General features: G+C 41.1%; 1 protein-coding gene across 3 annotated transcripts in view; it reads left to right on the top strand.

Annotated features, from left to right (window-relative positions):
- The window catches only part of ISM1 (isthmin 1), a 41,294-nt gene extending 24,558 nt beyond the window's left edge, over positions 1-16,736 (top strand). For all 3 annotated transcript variants that reach the window (XM_067294653.1, XM_067294652.1, XM_013960127.2), the window contains 4 exons: positions 7,645-7,912; positions 10,914-11,057; positions 13,053-13,142; positions 14,841-16,736. In XM_067294653.1, the coding sequence (XP_067150754.1) occupies positions 7,645-7,912; positions 10,914-11,057; positions 13,053-13,142; positions 14,841-15,358 (1,020 nt within the window). In that variant the 3' untranslated portion in view covers positions 15,359-16,736. The remainder of the gene's footprint in view (positions 1-7,644; positions 7,913-10,913; positions 11,058-13,052; positions 13,143-14,840) is intronic.
- The last annotated feature ends 4,833 nt before the right edge of the window (positions 16,737-21,569 follow it).

The following is a 21,569-nucleotide window of genomic DNA, read 5'->3' as shown; positions in this document are numbered from 1 at the left end:
TGACCTCTTTTTCCACCACCTGATGTTGGAAATGTGTGAGCCAGCTATGTCAGTTTGCTGGACTCCAAGAACTGGGGAGCCTAGACCTGTAAACTGGAAAGCATTGGGCAGCGTTAATCCCAGAGCTCTTGTACGCAAGGATCAACTCTTTCAGAAATAGCCTCCTTAAGTTCCCATTATATTTAGTCTGCTTACTTAGGTGCATAAATAGGGATATACAAACTTTCTTCAGGTTCCTGGGTTTGACATTTCTGCAGCAGTTCAGGCCTTACTGAGAGTCAATGAGAGTTTCTTTCTTTGTCTAAGGGTTGTAAAAGGTGGCCTACCCTTCTGGGAAAAACAGGATTACAGTGAAATTTACACTGTAAAATTGTCATTAAGCAATGCCTTATTTATTTGAATGGAAATAATGACACTTGTTGACTTGCAAATTTCTCATCAGCTATTTGGCAGGTGAAAGCAGAATTGATACCCATTTTTCTTTTTGAAGATTGGCTTCGGGTTCTACAAGTTACAATCTTGGGGGGGTTAATTTAAAAATCCAAGTCTCAGGACATGACTTCACAGTCATGTACACCAAATCTGTGGAGTTTTAACCTATTATGTACATTGTAATATATAACATTTTGAATGGGCTGAATAAGCAAGAGGATACAAACTCATTTTCTGCTGGCTCCTACACTGGGCATGTCATTTCACATCCCAGACAGCTTTATATCCAGCCCTCTGCGTGCTGTGTGCAGTCAAGGGATGATTTGGAAAGCTTCTTGTTGGGAAAAGGGTACCATCTGTGTAGAGGACAGCCACCTAGAAAGCATCACCTTACTGCCAGATCAAGCCCCTGTTTGCATTTAAAGGAGGACAGGAACATCTGAGTGGACTTAAAGAATAGTAAGTGGAAAAAGTGTAAGAGGCAGTTGGCAAAACAACAGCAGTAGGCTAGTTGTGAGATATCCAGCAGCCTCTTGCCTCTTTATGATAGAGGAATCAGTGTAAGGCTGACCTGTCTTAACAGCATGGAAAAGCACAATATTACAGTGTTGTGAGCTCCATCATGCTGTATCAAATGAATACTTTGTCTCATGGGATTTGGTTGGAAAGGGGAAGAAAGCCTGTGTATTTTATATACAGTAAAATGGCCATGCTTACCTTTCATAGACCCACAGCCTCTTTTCTCTCCTACTAGTACAAACATGCATAGACCAATAATAATATTTTTAAGGGAAATTATGCCTGGATATTTTTAAAATCTAGTAAACAGACATAACATTAAACCTAAGAAAGCAGCTTAAAAAGATAGTCCAGTGAGTCCTCTTTATGACCCTTCCTTCACTGGTTTTCTGTGAGGAGGTAATTGCTCGTTCATGCCCTAGTTATGTGCTCTTTCAGGGAAGAAGTGGTGGACATCAGGACACAGTCGCAGGAATTCAGGAAAATTAACACATGCCCCAAGGCTACTACTGTATTTATCAGGTGATAATTAAATATAAATATAGTGGATTGTCTTCTCAAAAAACTCAGAAACAACCATCAGAGCTCCAGTCAGAGTCCCAATATACTCATTGCATGTGAGACAAAGATGACACTCATCTTTCTGTGATATTCTAGCCTTGTAAAATTTTGCATCATTTCAGGTGGCCTTTTATGCTTTAGCATTGGTTTAGCATTGGTTGTTTGAGAGTAACTGCAGCAGCTCTTGATGAGCAAAGACTGGCTGTTTTGAGGTATTCTATTTTCTGGTTTTGTTTTCTTTTTTTTTGTTTTCTTTTTTTCTGCTATTTCAACTATTCTGTGAATGCCTGGAAGACTTTTGGAAGAGAAGGTGATTACAAAAACTGATCACTGTATTTTCTCCGGATTGCCTCCCCAAGTGGAAAATCCTTTTGATGTAGGTTTGCACTTGTTTGAGATGAACTAGCCAAGGGATGCCAATGCAGGCCTTGCAATTGGGCAGGGTTATTCAGAATAAGGCAGAATTGTTCTTACTTCTGTGAAGCAGAATGAAATCATATAGGAAGTGTATAGGAAGAAGTTATTTTCTACTTCTAATGGGTTTTTCTCTTCCCATCCAACCAGCCTTCTACAGCCTTTCAGCTGTTCCCTAGCTCTGTGGCTGTTCCTATGCTTAGAAACTGATACTTCAACTAGCAATTGAACTTTTGCTCTTGCCCCTGCCCTTTGCTTTTTACTCCTGGTTTCCCAGGCTTGAAGAAGGTACTGTCCTGTTCTGTATTGTCCCACTGCTTTGCTGCTTCCCCAGCAGTGCTGGACAGCATGATAAATGGGAAGAAAAGGGAAAACTCCCTATTGTTTGTCATGGAGGGGCATTTTTTTGATATTGAACCTCTTTGGAGAACTTGAAACTTGATCAAGTTTTACAATCTGTATACCTGAAATACAGCTAGGTGAGTCCATCTGAGTGATGGATACATTAAAATATTTTGGATGAGAAGATACAAGTAGAAACCACACAGAGTTAGGTAGGGCTCCTGCCCTAATAACATGTTGATGTGACACTACACTATAAAGCAATGTGGCATGCTCTGGAAAACTGAAGTAAAATAGTATATGATTATATCTGTTTTCATTAGCATCCTTGCTGTGAATTGCGGAATTGGTAATAATTAATAGGACTGATTTTAAGCCAGAAGAAATTAATGCTGCCTGCTTGGTGATGTGTTGTCTTTTCTGTTTAGCGTGAGGCCTGTGGGCCATATTTATCAGTCATGCCACTCCAGTATTAGCTTTATTTATTCTCTTCTCTTTGATAACTATTCAGTTTCTACCTTCTCTTAAAAATCATATGCACAGAACCACCCACTCAAGGAATGTGCAGAGCAACATAGAAACAGGGCTGTACTGAAGGCTTTTCAAACCAGCTTCTTTTCAGGTTAATCCATGCCCATTCCCCCCATCTCCATTCATACAACAAGTAGCATTTAATATATTTCATTAGATTTATTTTTTAGATATCATTTATATATAGCATTTAGAGGAAGCTGCTGGTTTCACTGCATCACAGAGCAACACCCTCTTGGTTTCATTTCTTAATATAACAAGAGGTAGCTATAGTATGCAAAATTTGGATCTGGATTTGGAGTCAGATTTTGAAACCCAGGGTTCAGATAGGCCCATCAGAGAGTGCCACTCAGATTGACAGCATATAACACAAATTTCAGGTTTGGATTCAGATTTATCTCCCCTCACTCAGCACATTTTGAAGATCCTTTACTTTCCTTTCAACCCTGCATAAGTTATAACCCAGTTTTCTGAGCCCACAAAGCTGTTGTGAGCTGTAATGACATAACCAGAAGTAAATTAGTATCACTACCTATATCATTTTAATTGAAGTTGTTATGTGATATAAAACTAAATATGTGATTTCCATACCTTACAATGATTTCTACTCTGATTTTCAGTTACAGTTACCTCATGGCTGACTTGCACATTTCTACCCTTACAGAATGGCAAGTTCTGCACTAAAGAATTGCATCAATTGCATGAAGGAAACAGAGGATAGAAATGTAGTAGAATCTGCTGCTTGCACAACGTTGCAAATGTAGATCTTCCTGCAACATAATCTTCCAATTGCTTAGAGCAATGTTTACACCATTAAAGTGAATTCAGAAACATTGTCCCAGTAAACAGGACAAAGTACACAGAACTTTTTGTACACTCCAAGAAGCGAGGATAATATTTATCTTCGGTATATTTTTGGCCAGGAGAAAATTGGATGTTGGTTGCTTAAGACATCTGTGCTTGATACATTTGTTTCATTAGAAATTCACTGCAAATCTGTTGTTTTAATGTACCTATGCCAATTATTTTTAACAATTTTTGGAGTTATTTATAACTCACACTGCCATAAGAGAAGTGGCTTCATTTTAGGTTTGAAGACTTCTGGAGATGATTGTGCATTTATAGAAAAAGTATGTTACCACAGGCACTTTGGGAAACATGACAAAAAAAAAAAAACAGTTTACAATTTTGATAATCACTGGAAGAAGAAATTAGTGCAAATGAAATCTTTAAAACAGCCTCCATAATAAAAATACGAGATTAGGTCTATTTTACAATTTTTGAGAGGATATATGGAACATGTTTTTGTTGGAATAGTTATATGACATAGGAAACCTTTCCAGAGCTGTTATAAATGCCCCTTTTTAACAACTTTAGCTCTAGATCTGTTTTCTTTTTTGTTGTTATAAACAAGCCCAAACCAAATGAACAAGATGTGTGTTCATGTATGATACATAGATATAGTCATGGGCTAATGTTAAGGCTACCTGTATGTGATGTGAAGAATTCAGTGGAGGCTCATTTTTCAAAAATATACCTCTATCCTAACTCTTGGGTCATATCATGTAAGGACTACTAGGGTTAGTCACTGATTTCCTCCCTGCGTAAGGAAGGTGCGTTAGAGGTAAATGGGGTTGGGCAGATATAGAGTTCTGAATTTCTGAGTCAGTCATCTTCAATTTCCAAGAGTGGCAGTTCAAACGATCCTGGGATTCATTGTTGAATTTCTTTTGATACATGGTTTTAATGTCAAATGTTAAGCACACAAACTTGTAACCAAAGCTTAAAGCAGAGGAGAGAGGAGTACAGAGGTGTGTCAGACTGCCACATTGGATTTTGCTTTTGTTATGTTCATTCTTTAAATAGGCTATTTGGCTAACCTGAGGTGGATCTCTCTTGACCTTTCCTCCTCCTGGAGCTCTGTTGTCTTTGAGAAAAAGGGATTACTAATTGGGACAAGGTCTCAAGCCTTAATTTCTTGCTTAAGTCAGGGGTGACAAAGCAACATTGTACTGCAAAGCCAGTTACAGTCATGCTGGAGAGGAGAAGAGACGCAGTGAAGAACTCCTTCCCCACACTGGAGCTGGCCTGTCTGTCAGCTTGTCAGGACATGAGAGCACAAAATGCCAGGTATCGCTGGAAGGAGCACTGTCTGATTTCATGTGTTGCTGACAAGCACACTTTCCCAAGGAGGGCACTGGGTCGTGGGTTCCCAGTTTGACCAATATTAGATAGCTCTATGTGAAGTAGAGCTTTTTGTTGCATGCAAGAAGGGGAAGTTCCTCACCCCTTGTCTACCACAAGGTAAAACCGTGCACCAAAACTGCACCTGGAGCAGTTTTCATTGTCCTGCCTTTGCTGGCCTAACTTTCATGCTGCCCGAAACCCACTGGCAGGTTAGGTCCAGCCTAGAAGTTAGAAACTCCATTTTAAAGGCCCCTGTACTAAGCCTTCTTGGTAGTAAATGGAGACTGAAGAGGGATATCTGATTGCATAGACATGTCTTGAAAGTCAGTTCGTGGCAGCGCTCTTGGAGACCTGAGGGTCTTATGAGCCTGAAAGCTTGTGTGTTTCACCTCTCTTTCTTCCCCAGTGTAGCAGTTGGCCTAACAGCAGTTTCTCTCACCCTGCAAACCCTCTTTTGCTTAAACTGACTTGGCATCCTGAATAAGTCTTTTAAATTAAATCTCCATGGTTCTTCAAACTGCGCCTGACTAAAATAATGCGCAGTCATCCTGACTCACTATCATATAACTACAGAATGCCAAAGAAAATGGATTGATGATTAAGTGCTCCTCACCTTCTTTTTCAAAGAGATTTTTTTTTTTTTATTTCACTTTGCTGACTCATTGCTTACGAAGTTCATGTGGTCTTAAAAATACTTAATACTAGAGTAAGTACTAGAGTCATACTCTAATTTTCACATGGGTAGTGCTAGAGCCCTCTAACTGGCCAACAGTGCACAGTGTTAGCCACTCGGTAACATTATTTACTTTCTCTTGTTGTGAAAACTCTATTTTGCTTGGATCAATGCAGTGATTTTGAATCCCTGAACTGACCTTAATGCTTTCAAGCTTATGAAATCCATTTTAATTTGTGGTCTGTAGAAATTGAGGTTTAATGAAGTAATGATCCTGATTACACATTTAGTCTGGGAGTAAAATATCTCATGTGTAAAGACTTTATTAGGCTGACATCTGTACTTTCTCTCTCTTGCTCTTTCTTCCAGTGGAGCTTCCTAAGAGCTTCAGAGTTGTTTCATTTCAATGACTCTGTCTATGGTTAAAGGCAAAGCATAAAATAGATGCAAAATCTCAATTCTCCAAAAAGGATACATGTGCATTGTTTTACATCTGTGCAGTTTGTGTTTGGTGTTACAACAGCAACATCACTGTGGTGTGACATCATTAAGCTATCACAGCAATTGTAGTTTCTCTTCCTATGTAACACTCACAGGTAGCTGAAGAAGCATGGACACTAACTAGTTTTTCTTTTGCTGCAGAGAAAAAGTGTGTACTGTGATTTTACTAATAGCAGTTGTATAAAACTAAATCTTCTATTCAAAATACAAATCCATGTACCTGTGTAAAGGCCTTTTAGTATAATAGTAGGTTGTTTTATTTTTCCTGTTTTTACAGAACCCTATTTTCAGTGAAGTACTGTCTTGAAAGACTGCATTGTAAATCTATGAAGCACAAAGAAAAACCTCCATACTTATTAAACATTATAGATATGTCTATTAGCCGCTTCTGTATTATGGTTGCTTAGCCAATCCAACTTAATCAGTAAACTTCACTAGCCCAAAGCATCAGAGCATTTTGACTGCTCTGACCCAAGATGTATCTGTGGCTACACTATGCTTCCATGACTCATGGAGCCAAGGTTTCTGATGGCTAGGTCCTATTTCTACATAAATAGCCATCTATATGCATGCACAATATTTATCTATGAGTTTCATAATTGCATGTTGTTTTGCACAGAAAAAGAGCAATCAAGGGTTGTCCTTGTGCAGAATTATATTTATATTCATGATGTTTGCAAACGAATTGGACAGAAAACTTTGAATCTCAACTCTGGGCTTCTGCAGAAACCTGAACTAGTTGTACATTGTTACACTCCATGGCACAGAAAGAAAACTTAATTCAGAGGGCTTAGCAGCAAGTGACTTATTCAGCAAAGGTTAAAAGGGCCTGCTGGCTTTCATCGCCACAGATAGTGTGCATGTAGCAGTAAATAACCCATGGTGGTATTTTGATGGAAACAGTGCTGCAGAGTGAGCCGTGCCAGGGGTGGGCTGAGCTGCCACTAGAGGGCAAGGCAGATACAACCCAAGTTGGCCCTGTGGAGACTCTGGGCTCTGTGTCTTCCCCCTTCAACTCATGGACTTATTTAGCCCCATGTTGAGTGAGTCCAGGCACTTGGAAGAGGCTCTGCACTCTGGTATGCTTCATACTTGTCTCAAATTCAATCCCAGCATATTCAGAGTAACAGATTTGGTTTTCTTCTTGCTGGTCATATATGTTTGAGTTTAAACATCTTTTCCCCATAAGGCAGAAGATTCTGCTGCAAAGGATTTTGTACACAGCATGGGTTATTATTTTGTGTAGGATTTTTCCTAGCCTTTGTTCCAAGGTCTGATTCAGCAGAGGTAGCAGAAGGAATCACTCAGTCTCTGCATATCTCTGGACTCAGTAATCCACATATGGTCTACAACATGCTAACCCTACAGTATTACACAGCCCTTTTGCAAGGCAACATCAGTCATTTGTCTTTGCTGTATAGAAAGTTTCCCACTGACTAGGAGCAGATATTGAGGGACAACCTGGTCTATTTTGAATCCCATAGGTTACCATTGAAGTGGTTGATGGCCCTGACACTGAGCCAGAAAAGGACCTGCAGAAAGAGAGCAGCAAGCCTAACTGGCCAGTCCCATCACCTGACTGGAGAAACTGGTGGCAGAGGTCCTCCACCTTGACACGCATGAGTAGCGGTGACCAGGACTACAAGTATGACAGCACTACCGAAGACAGCAACTTCCTAAGCCCTCTCGGTGGGTGGGATAGTCATGCATCCAGTCACCGGACGTTTGAGTCCAAGGAGCAGCCTGAGTATGGTAAGTTTGTGTTCCAGGCCTCTTATGGGCATCTTGGGATTGTAAAACGAGTTTGGGGGAAATGAGAATGGTGAGGTATCGCTGAAAGTAGGCCAAACAAAATAGAATTTTTCAACATGTGGCTTTTGTTCATCAGCTTTTAAATACAAATCTGTGCAGATGCACAAGCTGTACTGTGGTAGCTACATTCCACTAGTAAGTGTGTAATCTTGAAAATCATACCAGTTATCCCATAAGAGGACTTTTTTTTAGTCATAAGTGTACTTTTTTTAAAAGCAAAGGAAACAAGGTTCCATATTTATTTTTAGAGTAAGGATAAGTACAAATTTAGAATCATACAATGGTTTGGGAACTAAAATAAAATTATTGGCTAAATAAGGAAGATCTAAAACATGGTAGTATTCGATGGATACACAAATAAGATGAATTATATTGGTGTATGTGTGGGGAGTGGCATATGCAACAGGAACATTGTGTATTTGCATGTGTAATTCTGTTCCAGATGGGTCATGGCGAAAACAATTGTTTTCAGCTTGTTGTATGAAACAGTTGCAGAAACTAGAAATAGAAAGGAGCTACATTTATTCCCTGTCCCGATGGGCTCTAACTATCCACACAGGAATGACTTAAGGGAGGTGAATTAGTGGGCGCACCGCAAGAATCGCAGGTAGCTCAAAACCTCTCAGACTTAAGCTATAAGTAAATACAGAAATTTTTTCGGTAGAGCAGGGTTTCAAAGCCAAAATATTTTTTCCCTGGCATTTGTGTTACATTACCTAGATACTGCAGAGTGGCTGTCATGTACTGTTGCAGTCTTATTTTTCCCTGTTTCGGTTAACTTTAAGTCCTAGAACCTTAACATTTGAGAGAATCTTTTCAATGAATTGTGTATTTAAATGCATACATATGTATTAAATTTTGTGGCCAAAAGATTAAAGTCTATCCCTTCTTTTTACACCTGCATTTATTTGTGGGCACACTTTATTGCCAAGAATTCATATATTAGGTAGTTATTCATTTAGGTAAAATAAAACTGCTTTCACAAAAAATTGTGGTAGAAAATATATTAAGAATTACAAATATAAAAATAGGGAGAACAGCTTGAAAGCCAGCTGAAAATCTAACCCTGCATATTTTAAGAGGAGATACTCTGTGTTTTATGGCAAAATATAAACACTAGGTAGGTAGGCCTGAAAATTATCCTGGAGCTCTCTGCCATACACCAGAGCACCCTGTTAATTGCACACGACTCCTGGCCTTCTGACTAATGTAAAACATTGCATGCCACTGGTGTTGGCCAAGAGAATGTAGCAGCAGATCCCGTCCACACATGGCTTTTACAGCAGTTCCAGCCACTGAATTGTTGATGTGTTTCACAGCCATTTCCCCCATCTTGCTGCAGCGAATTGCCCCATGCAGCGCTCTGCTGCCCAGCTGGGCTTGGCCCTTTCTTGGCCCCACTCTTCCCTGCCAGCCATGCAGAGAGCAATCCTAGCATCAGAGGAGAGCTGGGAAGGAGGGCAGGGCTAGTGAGAGAGGGCACGTCATGTTTTCCTGCAACGGCTCATGCCCTCCTGATGGCAAACCACAGATATCGTGGGTCTCTGCACACAGCAGGGCCACGGTCCCACCTATGTCACAGCGGTGGACAACTGAGGCTAGGAGGAAAAGCACATCAGGTCTCTGTCTCGAGGAACTCGCATCTAGGCAGCTTGCTAAGAGTAAGATATATAACCTTCCTCTACTCCAGGCAGTAAATGTTTAATAGCATCCCACAGAGTTGTCACCAGTCATTACATATGGTACAAATCAGGTTACGTGTGCTACTAGTCAGTTCAGGACACCCTCAGACAGCATGGCTGTGAGGGAGTGGGGCTTGTGTAGCACAGAGGGCCATATGGACAGGGATCCAGCCCTGTCTTGCATGCACATACATGTTCAGCCTATGGCTATAGAGCTATGAGTCACTAACCCCCAAATTTGCTTTGCTACTACTGCTGTCGTAACCCAAATGAGCAAAGATTGCATGTTGTGTTCATAGAGTCAGTTAAACATCTCCTATAACTGGCAGAGAAATACATTAAGCCAGAGTTTCCATAGTGAGAGACAAACCTCAGCTGAGCTGTTCTGGGGCAGCTGAAAGGCAGGAGGCCAGTAGGAATCAAAATAAACTGGGATTGGTTCACTGACTCCATTTGGTGGCCTTTGCAAGGTGGGATGTGCAACAGCTGACAAAGGAGTCTTCTTCTAAGATATTTGTATAGTTACAGTGGCACCGAGCCTCATTAGTGAAAACTTGGTATCGGTTGTACTTGGCTGTCTACCACTAAAGTCATGCTTCCTTTTCAGAAGGCTCCTAGTAAAGGATCAGATTAGATGTGATTTAATAATTCATATGAATCATTACCAATTGATTGTCATTCTGGGTGCAAGTGGAATATGCAGTTCCCTATATTCATCGCCGTATTCCTGTAATATCTCTGTTTCCTGTTCGAGGGACTAAAGAACAAAATTGCAGTATTCATGCGTGATCCATCAGCCTGCTACAATCCAACATTCATTGTGTCCCAAAACTTAATTAAGTGAATTCTGTTGTGCCATTGCTGTGTGTTTTGAAAAGAAGAAAAAGAAAACTTAATTTATCCTGTGCCTGATTAGTTTGTGGTCAGAAAGCATATTCCTATATACAGGGAAATCATGTGAATAGATGCATACTGTTAGTTCATGACCTAGCTTTGCAGCTGAGGATTCTCAGCTGCCAAAAGGTCAAAAGAGAAAGGAAATATTTTTTCAAATAATGTTGCATGCATTTCCCTGAGGAGAGTCAAGTGTGAAAACCATTTAAACAGCAGGCTTACGCCTGGCATTTAGCCCAAGCTTCAGGTAGAGACATCTGGATTCCATTCTTGTTTTGCCTTCTTAATAAAAAACACTACACAGTAGTTTTGGGTAGTAGGAGTTTTGTTTCTTCATTTCCTTCCTCATTTTTGTTCTTATACAGATTATATTGAGGGTGAGGGAGAATGGAGCCCATGGTCTCTCTGCAGCGTCACGTGCGGGAGCGGCAATCAGAAGCGGATGCGGTCCTGCGGGTATGCATGCACTGCCACCGAGTCCCGGACCTGCGACAGGCCAAACTGCCCAGGTTTGCACACAGTCGCTTGAATCACCCTCAGAAGGGGAATGGGGTGAGGCGGTTGAGGGAGGGGGAGGAGAGGCCTCCTGCACACAAAGCCAAAGGCACATTTCTTCCTTGGCTGGGTAAGAGTTTTGTTGGAAAGAGGCATGCTGGTTCTCAAGGGCATTTATGAAAAGGCAGGTTCTTCTCTAGTAATAATATGATGCTAGATGCAGTGTACTATCCCCTAGGACTTAAAAGCTGAATACAGGCTTTTTTAAAGTTATGGCAGTCCTGTGCACAATACATTTTGTATTCCAAAGGGTGTAATCCATTCTCATAAAATAAATTCATATTAATTTTAGAATTTTGCAATAGCCATGCTGTTACAACATTGAGCTTATAGTTTGCAGTGCAGTGAATGTACATGCTTGCATGTGTGCTGTGAACAAATAGTTTCCCCAGTTATATGGCTTTTAAGTTTTGTGCCTAATATATAGATTTACTTTAAGACTCTGTGTGTATTAATACATATATAAATATATAAATAAGGATACTTTAAATAGCTGCCTTGAGTTTGACTCAAGAGATTTTGTTTTCATTGGTTAGTAAGCCACAAAAGCTCCTGTCCAAGAAAGTCAAAGAAGTCATCTCCGTTTCAAAGTGTGTTGCTTGATAACTGGAAAATTATCAAACAGCAAGTTTGGTCCCACAACAGCTGTGCATAGTGGGAAGAAGGAAAACATAATTTTGGCTTGAATGTATTTGGAAAATATGGCCAAGAGAAGGAGCCTTATTACCTTAACTCCCACCCATCTACAGGTATTGGCATTTAAATACCAGTAATTGAGGTGCCCTTACCATCATCACATTTTTTGCTTTGCTGAAAGCAGGGCTGAGCACTCAAATCTACATCATAAAAAATTTAAAGCTGCTATTGAAAGCTTGTCTTCTGCTGTTCTTTAAATGCTGATGTGTGTTTGGATTTAGGCAAGTTTGTAATACAGTGATGCAGTAGATCCTAAAATGCCTAGGCTATGTGCAACTTCATTCCTTCCCAAGATCAGAGAGAAATAAAAATGCATGCCATGGTATGCATTTCACTGAGTTTGCATGATGATTCAGAAATGTAGAAATTCTTAAACTGGAAGTCAGATTTTTTTGGCAGGAAGTGAAATGTCAACAATGCTGGAGAGAAGATTTAGGCACCTCAGTAAGGCAAGTGGACAGAAGTATCTCAGTCACAGATAGGTGCATGCATCTATTGCAAAATAATGGCTGCCAGGCAGTTCAAGAAAGAAGTATTTCTGTATGTTTTCATACCTACTAAAACCTGAATAAGGGGTTAAATACAGAAGAAACTGTGTAGCCCCAGTTATATTCTCCAGTATTTATTACCAGCTAGCATCAATCAGTGGCAACTTGAAAGAAGATATTATGTCATACAACAGACCCCCAACGATCAGCAAGCAAAATATATTCACTCTTTGAGGCTGTGCTGACATTTTTAAAATGACAAGGGCAAAGCTCAGCTTCTACTGTTTATAATTCCAGCAGTGAATTACTGCCTTGTAATGTCTTCTTGGGTATCTATTATTCTGCATCTACTGCTGAAGTTAAGGCAAAACCCTATGATAATTTTATTGAAAAGCTTCCTGAGGCTGTTTTGAAGCTTTGCAAGACACTATTATGCCTCTTTTTAGGAGATCAGGAGAAAGTTCTTTGGAAAGGATATGGAAGGCAAACAGACTTCATTAGTAACCCTATAGTTATCACATATTAAAGAGCTTTCTTTTCTCTTTAGAGACCTTTAATTCAATGGAATAAAACAAAACAGTGTTCAAATGTTTCTTTGAAGAGATGTTCATTTTAAAGCTACATAGCACAGGCTGGGAAATATTAGGCTGATAGGCCAAACTGAAACAGCAACGAAAGGATGTTTACTTCAGCAGGATCAATTAATATATTGCATTATTTTTTTAACAGGAAAATACCATCACCACTAACATGTGTTTTTCTTAGGGATTGAAGATACCTTCCGGACAGCTGCCACAGAAGTGAGCTTACTTGCAGGAAGTGAAGATTTCAATGCTACCAAACTGTTTGAAGTTGGTAAGCAGCCTAGTCAATCTTTCAGTAATACAGAAGATAGTTCTTTAGATTTTTCTTTTTTGTCTTTCACTACAGGACCCAGATTTTGAATTCATCATTAGAAGTGTCAGTAAAAAGGACCATTTATTATCTTGCTTAAGCTTATGAGCTAGACCTCAACTTGCTTCTGTCATAGAGTTTTTCTCCTCTTAACTCTTAGTAAACATCTCTGCCTCTTTTTCTTTATAAAATAGTGATTTGCTCTCCTAGTTCAGAAAAGAGCTATAAGGCTCCACACTAATGGAAAGAAAAATCAAACACTGTTTAGCATATTGCTGAAAAAGCCTTGAATGAAAGATACTATAAAAACAGTTTAGATACAACTGTCACATTAAAAAAAATACAATGACTTTTATGAGCATGAATAGCATTTATAGCTATGTGTGCTGCAGTGGGGATAGCCAAAGCAATTTTGTAGGGCATGACTTGATACTGATCTTCCATAGGTATCTAAAACTCTGCCCAAGTGCTATAATGTTCTGAGTTCATCCTCCAGTGAAACCATAGTGTGGCAACTCTTAGACGCTAGATGCTGAACTACTAATTGGATAAATAATGTAATCCATCACAGCCATCCTGTGGTAGTAGAGCACAATAGTTAATGACAGCTGGGGCATGACTTTTTAAAGAGCTAGAAAAACAGAACACGAATCACTAAGTAAATATTTTGCAAGTATATTTGAAGTAAGAGTTTTGGGTCCAAATCTTTACCTTATTCCAGAGTCCTGTTAAGCAGGTGTGGAGCAAGCCCATAGCATGATACAGCTACCTAAAACAAACTGAGACATTTAACTGGATTTTCTCAAGATTCTTGCAAATAATAAAGTGTCAGAATTAAATATGCTACTAGTCTATAAATCTCTCTAATCCAAGCTATGAGTCATGGCTCTGGTGCCATTAAAGGCAGCTAGTGTACAGACACGCTGATATTATGTCACATGTGCCCTTTCTGAATTTGAATCACTGCTGAAGGCATTTGTGAGATGTCATTAGCTAAGATCCTGGTCTCCATGTTTGAACTACAGCTGCTTGAAATACCCCTTTGGGAAGATGGAGACTAAAGAGAAAAAAGTATCAATTAGTTAAAAGAAAGACTGTTTTAGGGCTTAATAATGAAATTTAGAAAATCCAGGCTTTGCTTGCCATCTTGGTGTTTCTAGCATCACTAGGAACTTCACCTTTCAACACTGAATTTGCTGTCTTAACAAGGCTGTGTGAGCTAGGGCTTTAAACTGGAGACTGGCTTCAAATCACTGTGTAACTTTAGGGAAAGTGATTTGCCTATTTCAGTTCTGCTGCTTGTAAACCCATGATAGTGGCTGTTGCACCTTATTGGGCTACCAGAAGACTTAACCAGAATTTGTCAGGTACTAGAAATGCCAAAGATTCTTACTGACATGTTACTGTAACATAATTCAGAGTGGTCTGGAGGCCACTTAAAGAGCCCGGGGCTCTTAAAAGCCAGCCACGTTTTTAATTTCTTTATCTGACAAAACAGCACATTAACACATTGCATTGTGGCAAGCTTTTACTGCCCTTTCTTTCTCAAGCACAACACTGGTGCTGAACAGTTACACTTTACTCATTTATTATCACTGGTCATACAAACTGGGATGCTGCATAATGTATCCTAAGTTTCCATTTCCTGCCTTTAAACAGATACTGATAGCTGTGAAAGATGGATGAGCTGCAAAAGTGAATTCTTGAAGAAATATATGCACAAAGTGGTCAATGATCTTCCAAGCTGCCCGTGTGCCTACCCCAGAGAAGTTGCATACAGCACTGCTGAAATCTATGATCGCATTAAGCGGAAAAACTTTCGCTGGAAAGATGCAAGTGGTCCAAAGGAAAAACTGGAGATCTATAAGCCCACTGCACGATATTGCATCCGCTCCATGCTGTCTTTGGAAAGCACAACACTTGCAGCACAGCACTGCTGCTATGATGATAATATGCAGCTGATCACCAGAGGAAAAGGGGCAGGTACACCAAACCTGATCAGCATTGAATTCTCAGCAGAACTCCATTACAAAGTGGACATTCTGCCTTGGATTATATGCAAAGGTGACTGGAGCCGATACAATGAAGCACGGCCTCCAAATAATGGGCAGAAGTGTACAGAAAACCCTTCAGATGAAGACTACTATAAGCAGTTTCAAGAAGCAAGGGAATACTGAAAAGATTTTCCTCCTCTTCAAACAAAAATGGCATTCATTTCCTGGATGCTAAAGAACTGCTAATGGCTGCTGCATTATCTCCTTGATAGGGGTTATCAGTTTCTTTCTAATGAATGTATATAGTTGTAATATAATACATAAATATTTTTCATAGTGTGTGTAATTTATATACATGTAACTGTCTCACACACACCTATTTTTACATACAGACATACATAAAACTTTTCCTAGTAGGACTTTATACTGCAATAATATTTGTTTAATAATGTGCATTTCATTTTATTCCCCAACTATAGCATAAGCATGAGGTGTGGGAGGCAGCTCACATCAGCATCAGGCCCAAGGGCCCTGTTGAGGAGGGCACATATTTAAAAGTTATTATAAACAATAGGATTGAAGAATGTATTCTTCCATATGGGAATGGTTTATAAGATTATTGCACCTAAAGCATCAGTTTTCTCTATAATTGATTTCAAAACTAGTCATATGTAAGAAAGGAAGAGGCTTTTTTGGAAGGGTAATGGTTAAAAGCAAATACAGATATTACTAGCAATTCTTTCTTGGAATTCTTCCTGTTACTTCCTAGCTCAGGTGCTTACTCTCCATCTGGGCTAGGACTGCAGTGAGAGGTAGCTATGGCTTAGTTTTCCTATGGAGCAGAAACAATGCCAGTGCAGTGATTCTGCAAGAGCCGCAAACAGCCCATTCCTGGAGACTTCTCAGACATGGAGCTACAGCTGGCAGGGGTTAGCTCTTACACTGTGGAGCAGATCTTCAGGGCAGCTACCTGTAAACTGAGCATGCTGTAAGTCTTTGGAGAAGTGAGGCCAGAAAATGAAACTACGTCAAAGGAAAAAAAATTCCAAATATTTTCCAATTCTTAAACTTAATATGAAGAGTGTTTAGATCTGCTTGTTTCTTTCTTTCAAGAAAAGAAAGAAGTTTATCTTTTTAAATATTCAGGAAAAACAGAATATACATTCCTAAATATGCTCCCTGGGATAAAACATGCAACCAGCCTTTTTTCCCCCTTTTTATCATATGCTGAGTGTATAGCATCCTATGGAAGAAGCTATTCTTTAGAGAAGCTGTCTGGGAGGAACTATTGGTGAGTTAAAGTTTCTTAATTTTTTTAAAAGCTAGCATTATTTTTGTAAAGTATTTATTAAATTATAACAGCAAATCACACATGGGATATGTCTATAACATGAAAGGCTTCTGTAGATGGAACTTGATTGCAAAGATTAAGCTAGGCAAAGGTTTTTCTTCCAAATTTCTATAAAGTACAAGTTTACATACATAATCCTGTAATTAAGCGGCTGATATCTGCATTCTCATGAAAGATAAAAATTACACCATGGGTAAATAAATACTTACAGTTCCATCCTGTAAAAGCTTGTCTCGCTGGAAGTCAATTTCTTCATCTGGAACACCAGGGCTAAATGTCATTAGAGAAATGTGTATTTTCAGGTTATGTGGGCTAATACACAAATGTGCCCTGGATGTGGAACCTCACACAGTGGTAAAGCCAATCTTGCATTACAGTCAATTTTAGCAAAAAGATTCAAGACAGCAACAAAAGACAGTTCCTTCTACTATTTGTATACATATGTGCATGCTATAAATCTTTTCACTAGCTCTGTTGGCCTTTCAGATGCTGGTTGGCTGCAGCTCTGTGGACAGCAGTGTGCGTGCCCCCTCCCCAGCACTGACACACGCTTAGCAAGCCCGCTGCGCCTGGGACACGTTAGGTTGTGCTGGTCAGCCCAGGCTGGGCAGATCAGCTGCTTAAGCAGCAGCCTGGCCTGGGACACCAGCTCTGAACAAAGGCACAGCAAAGGCTCTCCCCAGATCTGCCAGACCTAGTCTGCCAGGCTGTGCAGTCTCAGCATTTCACTTGCGCTCCAGATTTCCAGAAACACAGCAGCCCAGGCAAAGCTAATGCACATATGCAACAACTAATCTACTGAGGTAACTTCAGCAGCTGGAGATTTTGGACGAGTCCTCAGATCTTCCCAGATGCAGTCTTAAACTGGAGGTTGGGGGAGAGGTGGATATATTCTAGCACTAGCTAGCAATAACAAAACATGGTTAGTTGAGCAAGAGGGTAATCATGGAGATCGCCCCTTGATTTTTATAGAAACCAGGTTTTGTAAATTCTTGCAAGATCATAAGAAGGAGCTAGCTAGCTGAGCCAGTTAAATTGACAGCAGATGGATGAAAGGCATAAGCAACTCCAGGATCAGTCACTTAATAGAGAAGACAGGTATTTTCTGCAATATGGGGGAGAAAGCCCTGCTCTTTACTTCACTTAGCAATGTGGGAGGGAGCAACAGTCTCAAGTTTCTCTGGGAGGGCAATGAGAGGGCAATCACAATTCTTGAAATATAAAACATATTCCTTCATTTTATGGATTAGTAAATTTTGGTGCTATTGAGAGATGTTACTACACCATTAATAACAAACATAACAAACAAAGCATCAGGGAAAAGGAAAAGTTATTCTAATAAATGAAATGACGCACAAAGTTTCAAGTCTTACCACTCATGTGTTGCCAAAGCTAGGATCGCTGAGGGAGCCTAAAACCTCCATAAGAGCTACCAAGCTTTTCACAGGATTGGTCCTGGAGCACAGATCAAGAGAGTATTCTCACTTTTGCTGTCTTAAGCAACAGTCTTTATGAGAAACAAAATTATACTATTTTATAATACATTATGATTCATTCAGAGCTGGCCTGCTTTTTTTCTTTTCTTTTTTTGATCTCCTTTCCAACAACTAGAATTGTACCTGGAATGACTTTGTATAGCAGGCCTTAGCAAAGTGTTGGCATTACAGTAGCCAAATTTTGCTCAGTCTCTTAAATATAGAGCTGTTCATAGCTAAATAAAACCTGAGGAAGGGGCTGTGGTCCTATCTTACCAGGCACAGATTTCTATTTAAAAGCAGCCGTTGTTCTGTTTCTTAGTTACCACAGACCGGGCATATTCAAAGACCCAAACAAAAATTTGAGGGAAATGAAAACAAGCAGAACTAAACAAGGTTTGTGGTCTCAACACTGAGAAATCCTCAGAGATTTTTCCACCAATAGCCATCCTGCTTCCCAAAAGGAAACTTAAATAGGGACTTCACAGCAGCTTCCTAATACCCAAGCAGTTCCATGTACCTACTACCTTGCTCTTGTGTCAGCACAGCTGTTTGGCTGTGCGGGAAAATGAATCCCTCGAATGATCCAGGATATTTTTAACCTTGATCAATCGACAGATCTAGATTACTGCACTGTTTCAGAACAGAGCTGGCAGGAAAGCCAAAAGCTGGCACTGCTGCTGAGAAAGATGTGTGGATAGGCAGCCATAAATGGATTAAATACGTACCTTGGACAGTTAAAAGGATGAGTGGGCCTGGCCTCACATTGCCCGGACAGCTGCTGAGCAGCAAAATTCCATTAACATAACCCACAGTGATGCATATGGGTTATAGGACAATATAGCGAAAAACAAAAACATACGCACATTCATGAATCCCCACAGTTTTGCATTAGTTACCAGCTGCATTTTTCCCCTGCTGTGCAAAATGGTTAGCACTGTCAACACAACGCATTCTTTCAAAAAATGCTGTTCAGTTCACAGAATCAACTTTTCCATATATAGCATTTTCATTGAGATTGCCGGGATGGTTGCACTGAATAACTGATGCACCTGACATTTTCAATGTAGTAGGGCTGGGTAATACCAGAAATTATTTTGTTGCTTTTTCTTCTCTAGCAGCAATCTCTTTCTGCCCGTCTTTTTAGGGGCAACTTGGTGGCTCCCGTTGCCCAGTGCCAGGTCAATCTCTTGGATATTTAACACAACAACCATTGCTGGCACGACAGAGGGTCTGCAGCGGTGGGGTGAGACTGCAGCAGGAGGCCAAGTGAAGGGTGAACACAGAGGGCATACCGATGAACAAGTGACACAACAAATAACTAGTCGCTCTGAGCTCTGTCCTGAAGGTGTCTCCCGAGACCTGCCAGCCTGAACAAATTCCATGGGATAGGACGGGATGGCACTGCAGCAGGGCTGCCCTCAGCCCAGCTGATGCAGTTGCTTGACACCAAGGCCAAGGTGGCATCTCTGACCCCAGCTGGCCGGAGGAGCTCTAGGGTGCTCACAGATGTTATGTCCTGGCCTTTCTGCCAGGGTAACTCCTCAGTACCCCTAGACACAGAAGGGTTAGAAAAACACACTCTCAGCCTGCCAGTCCAATGGCAGATGTTTAAATAGCACAAGGGATGTAAGAGTGAGTATCAGGAGCAGCAATGAGGCATGTACCATGTCAGGAGAGCAGCAGATAGTACTCCTCACATCCAGAAAGAGGGAGAAGTGGCCTTCCTGGCAGGAGAAACCACTGCTTCACGGCACAGGACTGCAGTAGGTGGGTGGGCGGCCAGTGAGGAGATGCCCCAGTGCCACAGTCCCTCACCTGTAGCTGTTGTGCCAGGCAGCAGAGGAAAGCACCTGCACCTCATCGTGACAGCTTGTCATCTGCGCAACCCAAGTGCCAGCCAGCACTGCAGGGCCGCTGCTGGCAGGGGACCCTCTGGCCAGCCCCGTCTTCCCCTTGCACCTGCCTTCGCTCAAAACACGGTGCTGCAAGACTGTCCAAGGCAGGGCACAGCCCCTGCATAGTTTGCCACGGCCAGTGCCTACTAGGCAGCACTGCCTGGGCTATGCTCAGCAGCACGAATTCATGCGTTCGTCCTTGGAAAAAATTGCTCACCTAAAGGCCAGGCAAACAATGCTGATACCCGCCCGGACCTGGCGAGCACTGGTCCCCCCAGAGTCAGGAAGCTGGCAGGGCAGGGAGCCTCATTTGCAACCCATCTCCACAAAGTTACCCCACTGGCTCCCTGCAGTCACCCACGTGATTGTCTGAGAGCAACCAAGAGGCAAAGGCAAGGCAAGTGTTTTTTGTTTTGTTTTGTTTTAAATATACAGGAGGCATGCTGCAAAATGGAGGTTACCAGGCTCAAGGTTTCTCCTTGCTCACTATACACACCTGCACACATGCAGCCCTATTCTGTCCTCTCCATGCACACGTACACACAGAGCTCGGAGCAACAAGGAAGAAGGCCGTGTGCAGGAGGAGCACCAGCAGTAAGCACCGGCATCAGGATGACAGTTTTTGCACCAAACTGGTGTGAGTGTACATTGCTGCCTGGCTGCATAACATTTATGTGACAGCTGACAGATCATGTGGTTTTGCATCACCAATTTCCACCCCCACCCCCATTCCCTTTGTAACTTTCAATGGAAGAATGTGTGGGCAGTTTCCATTATGCCTGCACTGCTTCAGACAAATTAGGGGGTTGGCAAAGAAATGACTGGTTTCATATTTCATATAAAATACACACACATGCACATATTTATATATACATACATATATATATAGTATGTAAATTAATTCAGGATATCCTCTGGTCATGCACTTTATAGCAGTACCTTGCAAAGCGCAGTATCTGCAGGAACAGCCCACCAGAAGAGCACTTCCTTTTTGGCCTGCATAGAGAGATGAGGCAATTTCTGCACTCTGACAGGGGGGAGAGGAGGAACGGGAAGCTGACCTGGCAGAAGCCATCCCTTGACTCTGACCTTAACTTTCTGAGTAGCAGGTTTATACATTTCCCTTTTCAGCTGCATTGCTAAAGCCACCTACGCCTTTCATGACTGTGCTAATTTTCTGTCAGTTTAGGGAGTTATAATTTTTTCCTGTATTTGTGCTCTACCACAAGATGAGAAGGGGGGGGGGCATTTTTAAGCACACAGAGAAGCTTTTCATTCCTTAAAATGCACAATTAATAAGTGATTCAGAATGTTATTCTGGAAGTGATAGCACTATTACACGGGCCAAATCAGCCAAACCTAACAAGACTAAGTGTGGGTGGCTCTAGTTTTCAAAGGAGGGCTTAGATAATATTTCCTTCTTAAAACTGGGCAAACAACATTACGTGTGTTAAATGTCAGTCTGCTATTTATAACGGGCCTGACCAATACTTTGCTTGGAGTTGAACCATGCTTCGCTCCACTGATTTGAGGAAGACTCTGGTACAACCCCAAAACATGCCCTGAGCAAGGGGCAGCATCTGCATGCCATGGTGGTGGATGCAGAAAGGCTGGCTGCAACGTGGATGGTTGGGGAAGCGGAGAGGAGCTAGCTCCCACTCCTGGCGCCT

The sequence above is a fragment of the Apteryx mantelli genome, chromosome 3 (genome assembly GCF_036417845.1).
Source record: "Apteryx mantelli isolate bAptMan1 chromosome 3, bAptMan1.hap1, whole genome shotgun sequence".
NCBI lineage: Eukaryota > Metazoa > Chordata > Aves > Apterygiformes > Apterygidae > Apteryx > Apteryx mantelli.
Note: the sequence above shows the minus strand (reverse complement) of the source record. Positions and strands in the feature narration are given on the sequence as shown.